Consider the following 16,086-nt stretch of genomic DNA (forward strand, 5'->3'; position numbering starts at 1 on the left):
GCACACCATTATTCCAGTAGATCTTGTTGGTGTGTACAAAATTCTTTTAGTAAATTTCCTTTGTATGTACAAAGACTAATAGTTAACCCTTTATATAACACTGACCAGAGCCTCAGTATCTCCTGTTAGCCGGTGTTCCCAAAATTTGCCAGTGCTGCCCTTTACCTGAGCAGGAATATGTTGTCCCTGCATTCCTTATGTTACACTCTTAAAAACCTCTCACTTGCTAGTCATCAATTTACCAGCAAACAGTCTCATCCACTCGACCCTATCTTATTCCATAACTATCTTAAAACCAACGGAGGTATATCACTCGACCTGAGGTGCTCACTGACTTGCAGGTCAGTCACTTGCTCTATCTCTTTCCCTAAGAGGAAGTCCAGTGTTGCACTTTCTCTAAAAGGGACCCCTACACATTGATTAAGGAAACTTTATAGGGCACATTTATCAAATTCCATATCATCCAATGCCTTTGCCCAATGGGTAGCCAATCAATGTTATGATGGTTAAAAATTTCAAACTAATACTACCTGATTATTCTTACAGCTTTCTAAAATTTGTCTATGCATCTGCTCTAATTCCCACTGTCTGCTGGTGGGGGGGCGGGGGGTGGTCCTGTCAACATGACCATCCACTTTTGTTTCTAAGTTCTATCCATGTGGCCTCATTAGATAACCTCCCAGGACTATCCTCGCCAAGCATTGTTGTTATGTCCTCCCTCCAAGAAAGCAAATCCTCCTCTCTTACCTGTAACTGTATCATGTCCAAGCACCTGTATTTTGTAATATTAATATACCAATTCTGCTATGTTTCTGGTAAGGCAATAATATCCCAGAGCCAATTCATGCCGCCCGTTCAACTGGCTTTCTGTTAAGTCTTTTGCATTAAAGGTAATGCAAAAGACTTAGCAGCAATTAAAACCAGCACTTTTTCTTTTGATTGTGTTACTGGCTATCCTGACTGCTAAACTTTATCTTGTTACAGTATCTTTCCATAACTTCTCATCAGCCTCACTACCACTCCTGGTCCCACCCCTCTAGTTTAAATCATCCCAAATAGCACTTGCAAACCTCCTTGCCAGGATCTTGGTTCCCCTCCAGTTCAAGTGCATTTGTCCATCTTGTCATAGTCACCATTAGCCCAGAAAAGTTCTGAATGATCCAAGGTTCTGAAGTATTGCCTTCTGGCATATCTTTCTGTTCCTACCCTCACTAGTACATGGCATTGGTAGTAAATCAGAGGTCATCACTCTTATGTCCTGCCTATTAAACTATTTTCCAATTCACTATGCTCACTCCGTTGTACCTTATCCCTTTTTACACCTATTTTGTTGGTAACATTTTGAGACTTCCAGATGTTCACCTTCCTTCTTGAGAACCTTTTGCAACTGCTCAGAGATGTCCTAGAACAATCGACCCTTGCTCCAGGGCCAGCTGACTGGGCATTGGAACTCCATCTGCAACAATCCATCTGCTGAACTTGCCTCACCATCACTCACCCCTTTACTGTTTGCAGCGATAATTTAACACAATGTAAGAAAGGATGTGCTGTCATTGGAGAGGGTTCAAAGGAGGTTCATCAGAATGACTCCGGGATTGAAAGGCTTTCATATGAAGAGTGTTCAATGGCTCTGAGGCTGTATTCACTAGAATTCAGAAGAATGAGGAGTGATCCCATCGAAACCTATCCAATGTTGAAAGGCCTCAGTAGAGTGGATGTGAAAGAATGTTTCCTTTGGTGTGGGAGTCTAAGACCAGAGGGCACAGCCAAGAATAGAGGGTTTTTTTTTGGAATAGAGATGAAGAGGAATTTCTTTAGCCAGAGAGCGGTGAATTTGTGGAATTCGTTGCCACAGGCGGCTGTGGAGGCCAAGTCTTTGGGTATATTTAAGGCAGACATCGATAGATTCTTGATTGGCATGAAAGGATACAGGATACAGGGAGAAGGCAGGAGACTGAAGCTGAGGGGAGAAATGGATCAGCCATGATAAGATGGCAGAGCAGACTCAATGGGCCAAATGGCCTAATTCTGCTCCAATATCTTATGACCTTAACTCTTTCACCTAGGAGCAACACATCTTAACTAGAATCTCTTCTATGGCCACAGAATCTCCTGTCTGCCCCCCTAACTACGAGTCTGTTATCATTATTGCTCTGTTTCTTTTCTTTCTTTCTAAATCTTTTTATTAATATTAATAATATGGACAGAATACAGATGATATATTGATAAAGAAATTACCAACATACACATTCCATTACATATGAAAAAAAAACATACATAATAGTTACAATATAAATGAGTTTACCAAGACATAAGCCATAAGATATATGTATGGACATAGTAAATCTAAATATTTCATAATGTATAATATAAAAAAAACAGAAAAAAGAAAGAAAAAAAAAACAAAAAAAAATTTATATAATGCAGAACTAACTAATCTAATCTAATAACTATAGCTAATAAGTAATATAAAAGAAAAAAAAACAAACAAAAGAGAAGGAAAAAAAAAGTGGGCTGTTTATAATATCTCACAAAAATAAGTATTCATCAATGCCGTCACTTCCGGTCCTCTCAAAATACATAAGCTAAAAGCTGGGAAATCAAATGTACTTGGCAAAGGGTCATATTACATCATATGAAAATGTTGAATAAATGGTCTCCATAACTTTTCAAATTTAAAAGAAGTCTCAAAAGTACCACTTCTAATTTTTTCTAAATTTAAACATAACATAGTTTGAGAGAACCAATTAAATACAGTGGGAGGATCAATTTCTTTCCAATTCAACAATATAGATCTTCTAGCCATCAAAGTTAGAAATGCAATCATTCGACGGGCTGAAGAAGATAAATGCTGTGAATCTAACATTGGTAAACCAAAAATTGCGGTAATAGGATGAGGTTGTAAATCAATATTCAAAACCGCAGATATAATATCAAAAATATCTTTCCAATATTTCTCCAAAAATGAACACGACCAAAACATGTGAGTTAAAGACGCAATTTCAGAATGACATCTATCACAAATAGGACTTATATGAGAGTAAAAATGAGCTAATTTATCCTTGGACATATGGGCCCTATGTACAACCTTAAATTGTATTAGTGAATGTTTGGCACATAACGATGATGTATTAACTAATTGAAGAATTCTATCCCAATTCTCACTAGAAATACTAAAACTAAGCTCTCTTTCCCAATCCTGTTTAGTCTTATAAAGGGGCTCTGAATGTATCTTCATAATTATATTATAAAGTTTTGAAATAAGCCCTTTTTGAAAAGAGTCTAATTCAAATAAACTCTCCAAAGTATCTGAAGGCACAAAATTTGGAAACGTAGAGAGTACAGAACTTAAAAAATGTCTAATCTGTAAATATCTAAAAAAATGAAATCTCGGCAAGTTATATCTGTTGGATAATTGTTCAAAAGACATGAAACAATTATCTAAAAATAAATCAGAAAATCTTAGTAATCCCTTAGTTTTCCAAGCTGAATAAGCTTGATCTATAATGGAAGGGTGAAAAAAACAATTAGATACAATAGGACTATTTAAAACGAATTGAGTCAACCCAAAAAATCTCCGAAATTGAAACCATATACGCAATGTATATTTAACTATCGGGTTGTCAATTCGTTTCGGCAATTTAGAAAGAGCAAAAGGGAGAGAAGTCCCTAAAATAGAACCCAAAGCATAAGCTGATACCGATTTAGTTTCTAAACTCACCCAACAAGGGCCAAAAGATCCACCCCCATCTTTCAACCAGCATAACAAATATCTAATATTAGCTGCCCAATAGTAAAATCTGAAATTAGGTAATGCTAACCCGCCTTCCTTTTTTGTCTTCTGTAAATATGTTTTACCTAACCTGGGATTTTTATTCTGCCATATATATGAAGAAATTTTAGAGTCAACATTAGTAAAAAAAGATTTCGGGATAAAAATTGGTATCGCTTGAAAAATATATAAAAACTTAGGTAAAATAACCATCTTAATCGCATTAATCCTGCCTATTAGAGATAGAGACAAAGGTGACCACCTAGTAAACAAACCTTTAATCTGATCAATTAAGGGTAAAAAATTAAATCCAAACAAATCTTTATGGTTCTTTGTGATTTTGATCCCTAAATAAGTAAAAGAGTCATTAACTAATTTAAAGGGTAAATTTCCATAAATTGGGACCCGTTTATTTAATGGAAACAATTCACTTTTATTAAGATTTAATTGCTCTGTTTGACTGCACCTTTCCTGCTGAGCCTCAGAGCTGTTGTGTCCTCCTTGTCCTCAGACTGCAACTTTTACCCTCTCATTGATTGTCCCCACCAATGGTATTCAAGGAGGTATAGCTATCAGTGAGGGGAAGGGCCACAGAAAAACTGCACTGTCTGCCTACTCTCCTTGCCTTTCCCAGAGGTCACTGAGCTACCAGAAAGGCAAGTACAGTACTGTACAAAAGTCTAAGGCACACTCTCTGTATATAGCTAGGGTGCCAAAGACTTCTGCACAGAACTGTATTTATCAACATGGAACAGAGAGTGAGTGTGTAAATCTGGCAGGAGCAAAGGATATTGGGAATGGCAATGGTGGAGCACTGTGTGAGGGACATGGGACAGGTGGCAGATAAGGAGTGCCAGGGGCAGGGGATGACACAGATGCAGACACACCCAGCTCTGAAACACCAGGTAGGGTGATTTGAGTCCAAATAATCCATTTATTGATCACTACAGAATGCCTCTCTGGTGCTTCTCACTCCCTCGCCTTGCCCTTTCCCTTTTCCCAACCTTGATTCCCCTCTTCTGGCTCTCTTCCCACTCTCACTTCACAATAGACACCCATATCAGAATCAGGTTTATCTTCACTCGAAAATATGCCATGAAATTTGTTTTTTTTTGCAGCAGCAGCAGTGCAGGGTAATACATAAATTTACTAAAGTACAGTGTGAAAGTCTTAGGCATGCTAGCTATATGTACGTGCCCAAGACTTTTGCTCGGTACTGTAAGAGGGTCATGGGTAAATGGAAAAAGCTGACAGATGAAGTAGTAGAGGAGAGTACAAATGCAGTGTTTAAAAGCCACTGAGGTAGATTCATGATTAGGAATGTTTAGAGGGATATGAGCCATACGCAGGCAAATAGACAAGCTCAGTAAGGCACCTTGGTTAGAATGGACAAGTTGAGCCAAAGAGCCTGCTTCCATGCTATAACTCATTGACTGTAAGAAGCAGAAGTATTGTTCCCAACTCTATGTGTAAAATCAGAAACCATGGTTGGATATTGGTTGCCTCCACCGACTCTAAACCAGTCACTGCCAATTACAACCTCTGATGATTTATTTGAAAATCTTAATCTGTGTTTAAGGATGTTTTTCTGCCTTGCCTAACCCCTGAATAAATGATCAGATGTTTCCTGGCTTGTGAATTTCCACGCCAGGAAATTCTTAACTCTTATGAGCATTATTCAAGAAATCTCAAGGTCTACATTTAATCAAAACTTGAAGTGTGATAATAACTGGAATTTAATTTTGATTCTGCAGATGCTATGTTTTCAGTATTGCCTATTTTGATTTGAATGGATTTTCAGACTCTGCATCTCTGTTGCCCTGTTACATTCTCTTTAAACTATGCCATAAGAGTAGAGCAAAGGAACAAAACCATAAAGTAGTGAAGTTAACTTGTCCACTTCAAGTAGTTTTTCAAAGGATTATCAACTTGTCTGATTTTGGTGCACTAATTTATAGATTAAGAAACAACAATGACAGAAAGCTAATTTTTTGGATGTATGAACAAGGGTAGGCTAAAAGGAAACTTTAAATGGTATCTTTTTTGTTGCTGGAAAGGTCCTGGCTAAGGTGATGCTTCAGAGGCTCATCAGCAACATCACCGAGTCAATGCTGCCTGAATCACAGTGTGGACCTGGGAAGAACAGGAGCACAATCGACATGATCTTCACAGCCCAGCAACTTCAGGAAAAGTGCCGGGAGCACCATCAAGACCTGTTTATGGCCTTTGTCGATCTCTCCAAAGCATTTGACACCGTGCAAAGAGAGCTCTTATGGGATGTCCTCCTCAGGTTTGGCTGTCCTAATAAATTTGTTAATATCATCCACCAGTTCCACAATGGGATGACTGCACAGGTGACCGTAGGAGGACAAGAGTTGGAGCCCTTCCTTGTACGTACAGGGGTGAGGCAGGGGTGTGTGCTAGCACCAGTGCTCTTCAACATCTTCCTCTTGTGAGTTACCAGGCATCTCCACAAAGAGATTGAGGACAGCAGCGGTATGGCAGTGGACGTCAGATTAGATGGCAACCACTTTAACATCAGGAGTCTCCACGCAACCACCAAACTCTATAGAGAACAGGTCCTGGAGCTGCAGTATGCAGGTGACTGTGCTCCTGTGGCCCATACTCCGGAGAATCCTCACATTGTCCTTGCTGTGGCGGTGAGAGCGTACAGCAGGATGGGGCTGACTGTCAATACCACAAGACAGAAGTGGTTTGCCAATGGAGTACCGGTGTCCCACCCACTCTACCTGCCTTCACTGTTGGTGAAGAAAAGCTGTCAGTAGTGCCATCTTCTGAATATCTGGGGAGCATTCTCTCTGACGATAGTAGCATTAACAATGACATCCAGAGCCGCATTAAACAGGCATCAGCTGCCTTTGGGAGACTTCTATGTAGAGTCTTTCAGAACAGGAGCCTTTGTCCCTCCACAAAGGTCGCTGTATACCAAGCGGTCTGTGTCACCACCCTCCTTTATAGCTGTGAGGCTTGGGTAACCTACAGCCATCACATCAAGTTCTCGGAGTGCTTCCACATAAGCTGCCTTCAGCGCTTCCTAAGAATTACTTGGCGTGAGCGGATGCTTCACACTGAAATACTTGTAAAGACCAGCTGCAGAAGTATTGAGGCCATGATCACCCAGTGTCAGCTGCAGTGGCTGGGGCATGTGATAAGGATATCTCCATGTCAGCTACCTCGCAGAGCGTTATACGGCCAGTTACATTATGGTCAACAGCTGGAGGGCCGAAGAAATGTTATAAGGATCAGATGAAGAATGCTTTAAGGAAGTGCAAGATCAGACCTGAGGACCTAGAGGATGTTGCTGCTGACTGTAACACTCAGTGACAGCTGTGCAGGGATGGAGATGGAAAGAACAACCAGAAGACAGCATAAGAGAGTCAGCAGAAATGCAGCCATGGTTGCCATCACTACCACCGCTACCACATATACATATCCCATCTGCAGTAGAACTTATGGGTCCAGGATAGGACTGTATAGTCACCAAAGATCTCACCGTTAAAGGAGTGGATGTCGTCATCGGATTCCGATGGGCAATCGAAGAAGAATTTATAGATTAAGAAACAACAATGATAGGAAGCTAGCTTTTGGGATGTATGAACAAGAGTAGGCTAAAAGGAAATTTTAAATGGTATCACGATCTATGTATGATATAAATTAAGGATCTAATAGTTAATTGGCAATACTGTACAATATAGAAACAGTCATAAAATGTTTGTTTAGCATCATCAAGGGGCTGAAAATAGTTGCAACTTGCCTCTCAGTGTCAAGAACTGGTTACTGCATAAGGCTATATTTACATTCTGGACACTGTGCTGACTTCAAAGTAAATAAAGGACCAAATAGTTTACTACCTATGTCCTGCTCTAGCCCAAAAGATAAGGGCACTGATATAACAGATGTAATATTGTTGGAACAATTCATGTTTGCATCATGGAAATGATTACTAGAACTTTTCTCCAATATGAAGTTCACTGCTGCAGTTATTATATCAAGATCCATTTTGATAGTTAACAATTCTAAATGAATTAAGAATACCTTCCGTGCACTCTCTTTATAAATGTATACCCAGTGGTTGTATCCATGATAAAGATGGTGCAGTGGGTAGGTGAGATCAGAGCAGAAAGGATGAAGTCAAAGTTGGAAGAAAAAATTTTGAGTGAGGGGCAAGAGCATACTAAAACAATAGGGCTATCTGGACGGTACCAATTGTAGATATTTGGCATGAAGAAGTGAGCTGTATTAGGCCAAAGGACTACAAGGTTGAATCTCTGGAGGGAAGATCAACTCAGGAAGCAAATTGGGGGACTGGGAAGTAATAGTCTGATGTTCAGTGGTGAGTCATGGTAGAGGGAGATACTCGGAGGTGCCTGAGAACTGTACTACCAGATTTCCATAATTTTAAATTTTATTCTCAGGTTTTGAACAATTCATTTTTTATGTTCCAAATTAAAAAAATCTTTTCTCCTACTGAAGCCGATCGTGTTATCTCCTGCAACACACACAAAATGCTGGTGTAACGCAGCAGGCCAGGCAGCATCTATAGAGAAACACAGTCACGTTTCCGGCCGAGACCCTTCGTCAAGACTCAACAGCATTTTGTGTGTCTTGTTTGAATTTCCAGCACTTGCAGATTCCTTGTGTTTGCGTTTTATCTCCTTCTTTTAAGAACTGTGAGAGATTAATCTGATACAAAATCATAATTTATAATACGTGGAACCCGCAGATATTATATTGATTTATACACAGAAGATGGTAGATACCAGGAATACAAGAAAATAAAGCGCATTATTATTGTTCAGACAAAATGTTAAAGATGTATAATGAAAACGGTTTCCCCAGTTTATGATCACAATACATTATTTGCACAAGTAGAATCCACCCCCCCCCCATCCCCCCCCCATCCCTGCGGCTTCATGAGCCTGGGGTCAGCGAGCTACCTTATTCCCTTTTCCAGGTGTCGAAGATCGTTTTCTGATTGGAGAACGCGGCGAGACACGCAGCAGCACGGAGCCTGACTGTGCGAGAAAGGCAGGCCGAAACGGGGAACATGGCAGCGGTTACAAACGAAGCGACTGCCTCCCGCATCTGGATTGCTTTGAAACGACTGGACCTTAACGGTAGGGATATCACTGAACAGACGACATGTTATTCATTTTGCTATTGCTTGCGTGAAACAGTGCCCTCAAATGGTTGAACTTAGTATGTCCGTGCGTGTATATTTTATTGACTCCAGCCACCGCTCCCTCAGCAACGGGTAACCTGAAAGAGAATCTAACAGCTTACCACGTTGGTGTCATGCCAAAAATTAAATTTTACATCTCAAATCATCGCTGAGTGTCTATTTCCAATTTGTTAATATCGCGAAGTTCTCGCCTTTACGTGGCTAGCATGCTGTTGAAATCCTCAACTAAAGATTTGTTATCCCCTCACTTGACCAATTGAACTTTTTGCAGGTCAGGCTTTTATTTCACTCTCCATGAATTTAGCCACTCAAAGTTTTGCTGCTTGTATCATGTCCGATTCACTCCATCCCCTTTGTTTGCTGACCTTATAGTTTCCTGTTAAGCAATACTCAAATTTATAATTCCTATCCTGGTTTCTGTGACACCAGAGACAACTGTCTTTGAGGACAGAGTAAACTGTCCTGGTTGGTTTGCAGGGCATTCAGACTGTGTCTCAAGGACAGTGACTCTGCTCTTCCTAATAGGCTGAATGTCTTTTACACTCGGTTTGATGCACAGAACAATGTGCCAGTGAGGATGTCCTCCTAACCCCCACCCCCCAGTCTGGCTGCAGCAGATGAGAGGAAGACCCTAGCCAGCCTATGTAAAGCTGGAGGGCTTGCTAACATACCTGGTCAGGTGCTGAGGGACATTCAGCCCAGTTAACAGTTTCCAACAGACATCCTCAACTTTTGTCTGACTCCACAGGCTCAAAGACAGCCACCATCATCCCAGTGCCCAAGAACATGCCGCAATGACTACTGTCCAGTGGTACTGACCTCAACACTAATTAAGTGCTTTGAGTGGCTGGTTATGGACCACATTAAATCCCATCCTCCTGCTTCACTGGATCCTTTCCAGTTAGCTTATCACTCTAATCAGTCCATTGATGATTACACTCCATCCTCTGCACTACACTCTGCCCTGACCCACCTGGAAGATGGAGCTTCATATGCCAAGATGTTGTTTATCGACTTCAGCTCGATTTTTAATATGAGCATCCCTTAGATGGGTAATCTGTCCTCTCAACACCTCCCTTTGTAACTGGATCCTGGACTTATTGACAGAGTAGCCACAGTCAGTTCATTTTGGCAGAAGCGTCTTTATCTCCATCACGCTGAGCATTGTTCTCAGCCTGTGGCTGTTCACGTAGCTGATGCGTGACTGCACTGCTAGATGCAGTTCAGACTGAGCCATCAAGTTTGCTGCTGACACAACAGTGGTTTGCCTCATCAACGATGATGGTGAGACGGCATACAGAGAGGAGGTAGAGCCACAGGTAGAATGGTGTGAACACAGCAACTTGAGTGTCAATGTGGACAAGACCAAAGACATGATGGTGGACTTTAGGAAGGTGCAGGCTGACCTCTCCTCATTGTACATATATACCTCCTCTGTGGAGAGAGTCAGCAGCACCAAGTTTCTGGGAGTGCACGAATTGGACAATCTCACCTGCTCCCCGAATACCATCTCTTTGGTCAAGAAAACACAGCAGCATCTGCACTTTCTGAGGAGGTCGAGGTGTGTGAGGTTCTGCCCACATTCTAACTAATTTTTACAGGCACACCATCTAGAGCAGCCGCTCTTAAACATTTTGCCCTTGAAATAATTTAAAGGTCTCAGGGAACCCCTGCATCCAGCTCACAGTACGTTAGTGTGATCAGTAAGATGTAGGTATAATATTCCAAAAATAATTGTCAATGCTTTTTGAGTGGAGAATTAATTTTGAGCTAATCTTTCCTGAAAAACATAAGATAGTTAAGCCCAATTTACCTTTCTTGAAAGTAATCTCTTTCATAAATTTTAAAAACTCATACGGCAAACATAATAAATTTATCAATTCTGGATCAAACTTGAGATAAGCACACACACAAAATGCTGGTGGAATGCAGGCAGCATCTATAGGAAGAAGCACTGTCAATGTTTCGGGCCGGGACCGTTCGTCAGGACTAACTGAAAGAAAAGATAGTAAGAGATTTGAAAGGGGGGGGGAATCCAAAATGATAGGAGAAGACCGGAGGGGGTGGGGTGAAGCTAAGAGCTGGAAAGGTGATTGGCAAAAGGGATACAGAGCTGGAGAAAGGAAAGGATCATGGGACGGGAGGCCTAGGGAGAAAGAAAGGGTGAGGGGAGCACCAGAGGGAGATGGAGAACGGACAAGGAGTGATTGTGAGGGGGGCAGTGGGGTGGGATAAATAAATTAATAAGTGATGGAGTAAGAAGGGGAGGAGGGGCATTAATGGAAGTTAGAGAAATCAATGTTCATGCCATCAGGTTGGAGGCTACCCAGACGGAATATAAGGTGTTGTTCCTCCAAACTGAGTGTGGCTTCATCTTGACAGTAGAGGAGGCCATGGATAGACATATCAGAATGGGAATGGGATGTGGAATTAAAATGTGTGGCCACTGGGAGATCCTGCTTTCTCTGGCAGACAGAGCATAGGTGTTCAGCGAAACGGTCTCCCAGTCTGCATCAGGTCTCACCAATATATAAAAGGCCACACCGGGAGCACAGGATGGAGTATACCACACCAGCCGACTCACAGGTGAAGCGTCGCCTCATCTGGAAGGACTGTCTAGGGTCCTGAATGGTGGTGAGGGAGGAAGTGTAAGGGCAGGTGTAGCACTTGTTCTGCTTATGAGGATAAGTTCCAAGAGGGAGATCAGTGGGAAGGGATGGTGGGGACAAATGGACAAGGGAGTCATGTAGGGAGCGATCCCTGCAGAAAGCAGGAAGGGGGGGAGTGAAAGATGTGCTTGGTAGTTGGATCCCGTTGGAGGTAGAGGAAGTTATGGAGAATTATACATTGGACCTGGAGGCTGGTGGGGTGGTAGGTGCAGATTTCCTCATGTTTCAGATAGGCACACATGGATTTCACATTCAGCTGAAATGAGACAATCTCTATCCTTGCTCTTGATGCTTGCTAAACAAGAAGAAGCTTGCTCACACATGTAAGAAGTTGAAAATTGCAGCAAAATGTTCATTGCTTTGATATGAATGGCAGGATACTCTTATTTCACAGAAATCCATTACTTGTCCTAGGGCAGGTTAGTAAATCTCATCTTGAGTGCATGATCAAGGTGCAGCTTACAAAGTTCTTCCTCTTCGCTCAAAGTCAAGTTCTCAGGCTGAGTAGATGATTCAGAGAAGTGTCCCTCATGCAGTCATACACTCATGTTGAAAGGAGGAAAAATACTCTTCAATTTTGTTCTGCTGTTCTTCCAGGGACAGCTTTCAGTAAGACTCGAGACTTTCTGATATCCTTCCTCACATCAAGCTCAAGCAGCAATGGAAACATTTCATGATTTCCTTTGCGACATGATATTTCCAAAAATTCAGTTCCCTTTTAAATCCAAGAATCTTGACAGTAGATGTCAAAACATTTTCCCCAGGGCCTTACAGAGACTTGTTCAACTGGTTCATATGATGAAAAATGTCTTTTAAGTAGGCTAGTTTCTGAAGACATTCTTCATCTTCTAAGCATTCTCATTTTCTTGAAAGTACTCCTGCAATTCACCTTTCAGCTCAAACACCCTGTTGAAAACTCTTGCTCTGCTAAGCCCCCAGATTTCTGTGTGCAACAGAAGATTGATATGCTCTTTGTCCAGATTTTCAGTTTTTAAAATATTCTCATGTGAACTGGTCTTAAAGCTACTAAATAATTTGCTTCCTGAATCTTTTTACTGACTGTGACTTCATTTTCAAAAGGTTTCATCTGTTTATTTTGAGATTCAAATCATTGTTTAAAATATTCAGCAGTTTCACTTGTCATATGGTTGTGACTTGTAGGTAAGTGTCTTTTCAATTTTGCTGGAGCCATTGCTACATTCATATGTTTTTTGTCACAGACAAGGCACAATGAAATAGGACAACTTGGATCACTGGTTCATGTAAAGCCCATTGATAAGTAGCTTTCATTGTAAGGATGGACATTTTTGTGTCTGTTGTTGCACAAGTGCAGTGAAATGACTCAGAAGATTGTAATTCTTCATCATTAGGCCTAGAATCCTCCTCTTCCATCTCACACCTTCTCTTCAAAAATTGCCACACTGGACTGTCTTTAGAATGATAATTCCCTCCAACTTTCTATTCCACTGGTAGAGTTTGTTCGCTCACATAAGTCAGTTGGTGGCACTCAAGGGGAAATTGGGGGAGGTAACTTGAGAGGGAGAGGTTGACGTCACAGTCCAAGTTAAGCAAGTCCATTCAATGTTTCTAAAAGGCACTTCACGCTCCTCAACACCTATAGTCCAGTACAGTGCAATACAGCACTCACCAACTATCAGCCTACTGTCCTCCCCTCCATGCAATACAGCACTCACCAATTATCAGCAGCCTCCCCTATCTCGCACCAGAAACTGAGTATGGACTTTACCAAATAAAATATGGTCCTGCTGCAGACTGCCACACTGGGCTGAGAGACCTCTGCAAATGGGGCTGCTTGGTCACTGCTCATCACTACGAGCGCAGACATCATGTGGCGTGAAGTTCAAAAAACAATGTTTATTTTTTTTAACCACTGTCAGAACCCCTGTTGAGAAACCTAATCTGGGGTGTCCTGAGCAGCTGCATCACTGTCTGATCTGGAAGTTGCAAGGCATCTGACCACAAATGCTTAAAAAGATTGTGATGACTGCTGAGAGGATCTCTTCTACCCATCAGGAGTGCTGTATCTGCAGGACACTTAGCATTGTCAACAATCACTCCCATTTCCCCAACAATCTCTTTGACTTCCCTACCAGCAGGCAGGAGGTACTGCAGAATCCTAATGCTGCATGAATTGCTAGGATGGGAAGCAGCTCTTAGCCCCAGGCTGTGAGACTACTGAACTTTCTGCACCACCCAGGTCTCATCACGCATCAACACATCAGTGTTATTCTGTTTACTTTTTAACTTGTGTCATACAAATACCTTATTGCTTGTTAATTTGTTTGGGGCAATGTTATTTTGTATGTGTGTGTGAACTATTTGTACTGTGTTGTGCACCTTGGTCGAGAGAAATGTTGTTTTTTTTGGCATTATACATGTGTATAGTTGAAAGGCGATAAATTGAAATTGAAATCTATCCTTTGACTAACCTGCCTTTTCTGCATAAGTTTTATTTCCATCTCAAATCCTCAAGATATTTGTAATCATTGAATTCTGTGCCTTCCTCATTCCAGACTTTATCTGGCCTATCGTAGGTAGGTATGTTTTCAACTGTCTTGACTCCTATTCCCACCCCAATTCTCTTTGATTTTGTTGTGTATTTAACATTTCAGTTATGTTTGAGTAATGTTGTAAATAAATTGTTTGATTAAGCATTCTTTGTTGTTTGTTTCATTCATTCTGAGTTATATGTAAAAATAGGTGAACTGCATACACCGAGACACTACCATGTGAAGCACGTACGCCTCATTTAAAGTTAAACACAAAACTAAGACCCATTCTCCTGGACTCCTGCTTTTTTCTTGCATGTAGTTTAATGATTTTGAAATTACAAAACGTAACAGTGGCGATGAGTCAGTTTAAAATCAACCTGAGATGAGTACCTACTTGAAGTGCAGGGAGACATTTGAGTTTAAAAAAAATGTAGCAAGACAGTCGAGGTAAAAAAAAAGCGCAGCAAGAAACAGTTGAGTTAAAAAAAACACAACACGTGCTTCTTTGAAAAAGGATACACTCAAGTTAAAATAAAGACAGTAAAAGGACAAATTTAGAGGTTCATAAACAATGAATCAATAAGGAAAGCAGAAATGGCTGGCTGCATCAGAAAGACTGATACATTTAATTACACAACAGAATGGAATAGCTGGTGAGAAGTGAGTGCCAATGTTGCTGAGTGCATTGGCTTTAAAAGCATACAGTTTGCTTAGGAATTTGACTGACTGCTCCAATAAAGGCAGCCAAAATGAGCTTTGCTGATATTGTGCAGGCAATACAGGAACATTTAGAACTGAAATGATTGATGGCAGTACATTTGAGAGTATCGGCTTCTACGTGGTCAACCAAAGATGTTATTGTCCTTTTTAAGTGTATTTTTCATGATCACAAGGCTCTGCTGGACAATAAGTACTTAAAGTACTACAGGACTACCCCATCAGCGAGTTGCTCATCGGCAGAGAAAGTGAAGTATCTGCACTTTATGCGGATTGTGCTTTCTGCAATGCGTTGGTGTGCAAAAGCAGTATGCATTTTCAGAGTGAGTGATCACTTTTATTGTGATTGCAACACCTTGTTGGACATTGTTAACGTGCAATGTTGCAAGTACAATTCACTGACTTATTGGCGGATGAAAGGGGTGGGATGGTGGGGAAATTGTGTGGCCTCAGTTGTAAAGAGGGTTAGGCCTCAAGCCACGGTGTCACGTGTTTACAGCCACCCAGGAGAGAGGTGTACGAGTCAGTGTGCTCTACTGGAGGTGGTGTGCTGCAGTATCCAGTCTGGAGTTGGTGCTGTCCCCGGTGTTCGCTCAGCAGAAGATGAGCTGTATTGTGTTTGACTGCAGCCTCCTGCAACATTCATAGATTCAGGGTCTTAGAATATATTTTTTGTGGGACTGTATTTTACTGATATCTTATATGTGCTGTATGTGACTGTTGGTACTGTGTTTTGCACATTGGCCTAGACTAACATTGTTCTAGGGTGTATTCATGTATGGCTGAATGACAATTAAACTTGAATTTATTAATTGCAGAATGCTTTAGGTTTCATAATCAGGATCAATTTTAACGTACAGTATGTGAATGAATTGATGAAGTCTGACCATTGTCAGTTTGGTAATGGGCTTAATATACACTGAAAGATCATTTAGTTTATGGAATCTTACAAAAAGCATTCAAGATTGGCTCCTAACTGAGGCACAACTTATATTAAGAAAGCAGTTGAAATAGCTCAATAGAAACCACAGACTGAGACACAATTGAGTTGCAGTCAGGAATGAAAGTGAACGTGAACAAAATTGCAACAGAAAGCTGGCTGGCCAAACAAATTGTGTTACCATTGTACAGGGTCTCACATACACTAGACTGGTTCAAGGGCTCAATTTGCAGAAAATGCTACAAGGTAGAACATGTACAAAGAGCATTTCG

The 16,086-nt window shown here is 41.1% G+C and overlaps 1 protein-coding gene across 9 annotated transcripts in view; it reads left to right on the forward strand.

The window, feature by feature from the left end:
• si:zfos-1056e6.1 (uncharacterized protein LOC107988029 homolog) overlaps positions 1-16,086 on the forward strand; it is a 134,044-nt gene that overhangs the window by 25,176 nt on the left and 92,782 nt on the right. For all 9 annotated transcript variants that reach the window (XR_009515127.1, XR_009515128.1, XR_009515129.1 and 6 more), the window contains exon 2: positions 8,748-8,910. Coding sequence is in view for 6 of the 9 variants with exons in the window: in XM_059986046.1 (XP_059842029.1) it covers positions 8,841-8,910 (70 nt within the window). In the remaining 3 variants the exon portion in view is untranslated. The remainder of the gene's footprint in view (positions 1-8,747; positions 8,911-16,086) is intronic.

This window comes from Hypanus sabinus, chromosome 12 (assembly GCF_030144855.1).
Source record: "Hypanus sabinus isolate sHypSab1 chromosome 12, sHypSab1.hap1, whole genome shotgun sequence".
In the NCBI taxonomy this organism is placed as follows: Eukaryota; Metazoa; Chordata; class Chondrichthyes; order Myliobatiformes; family Dasyatidae; genus Hypanus; species Hypanus sabinus.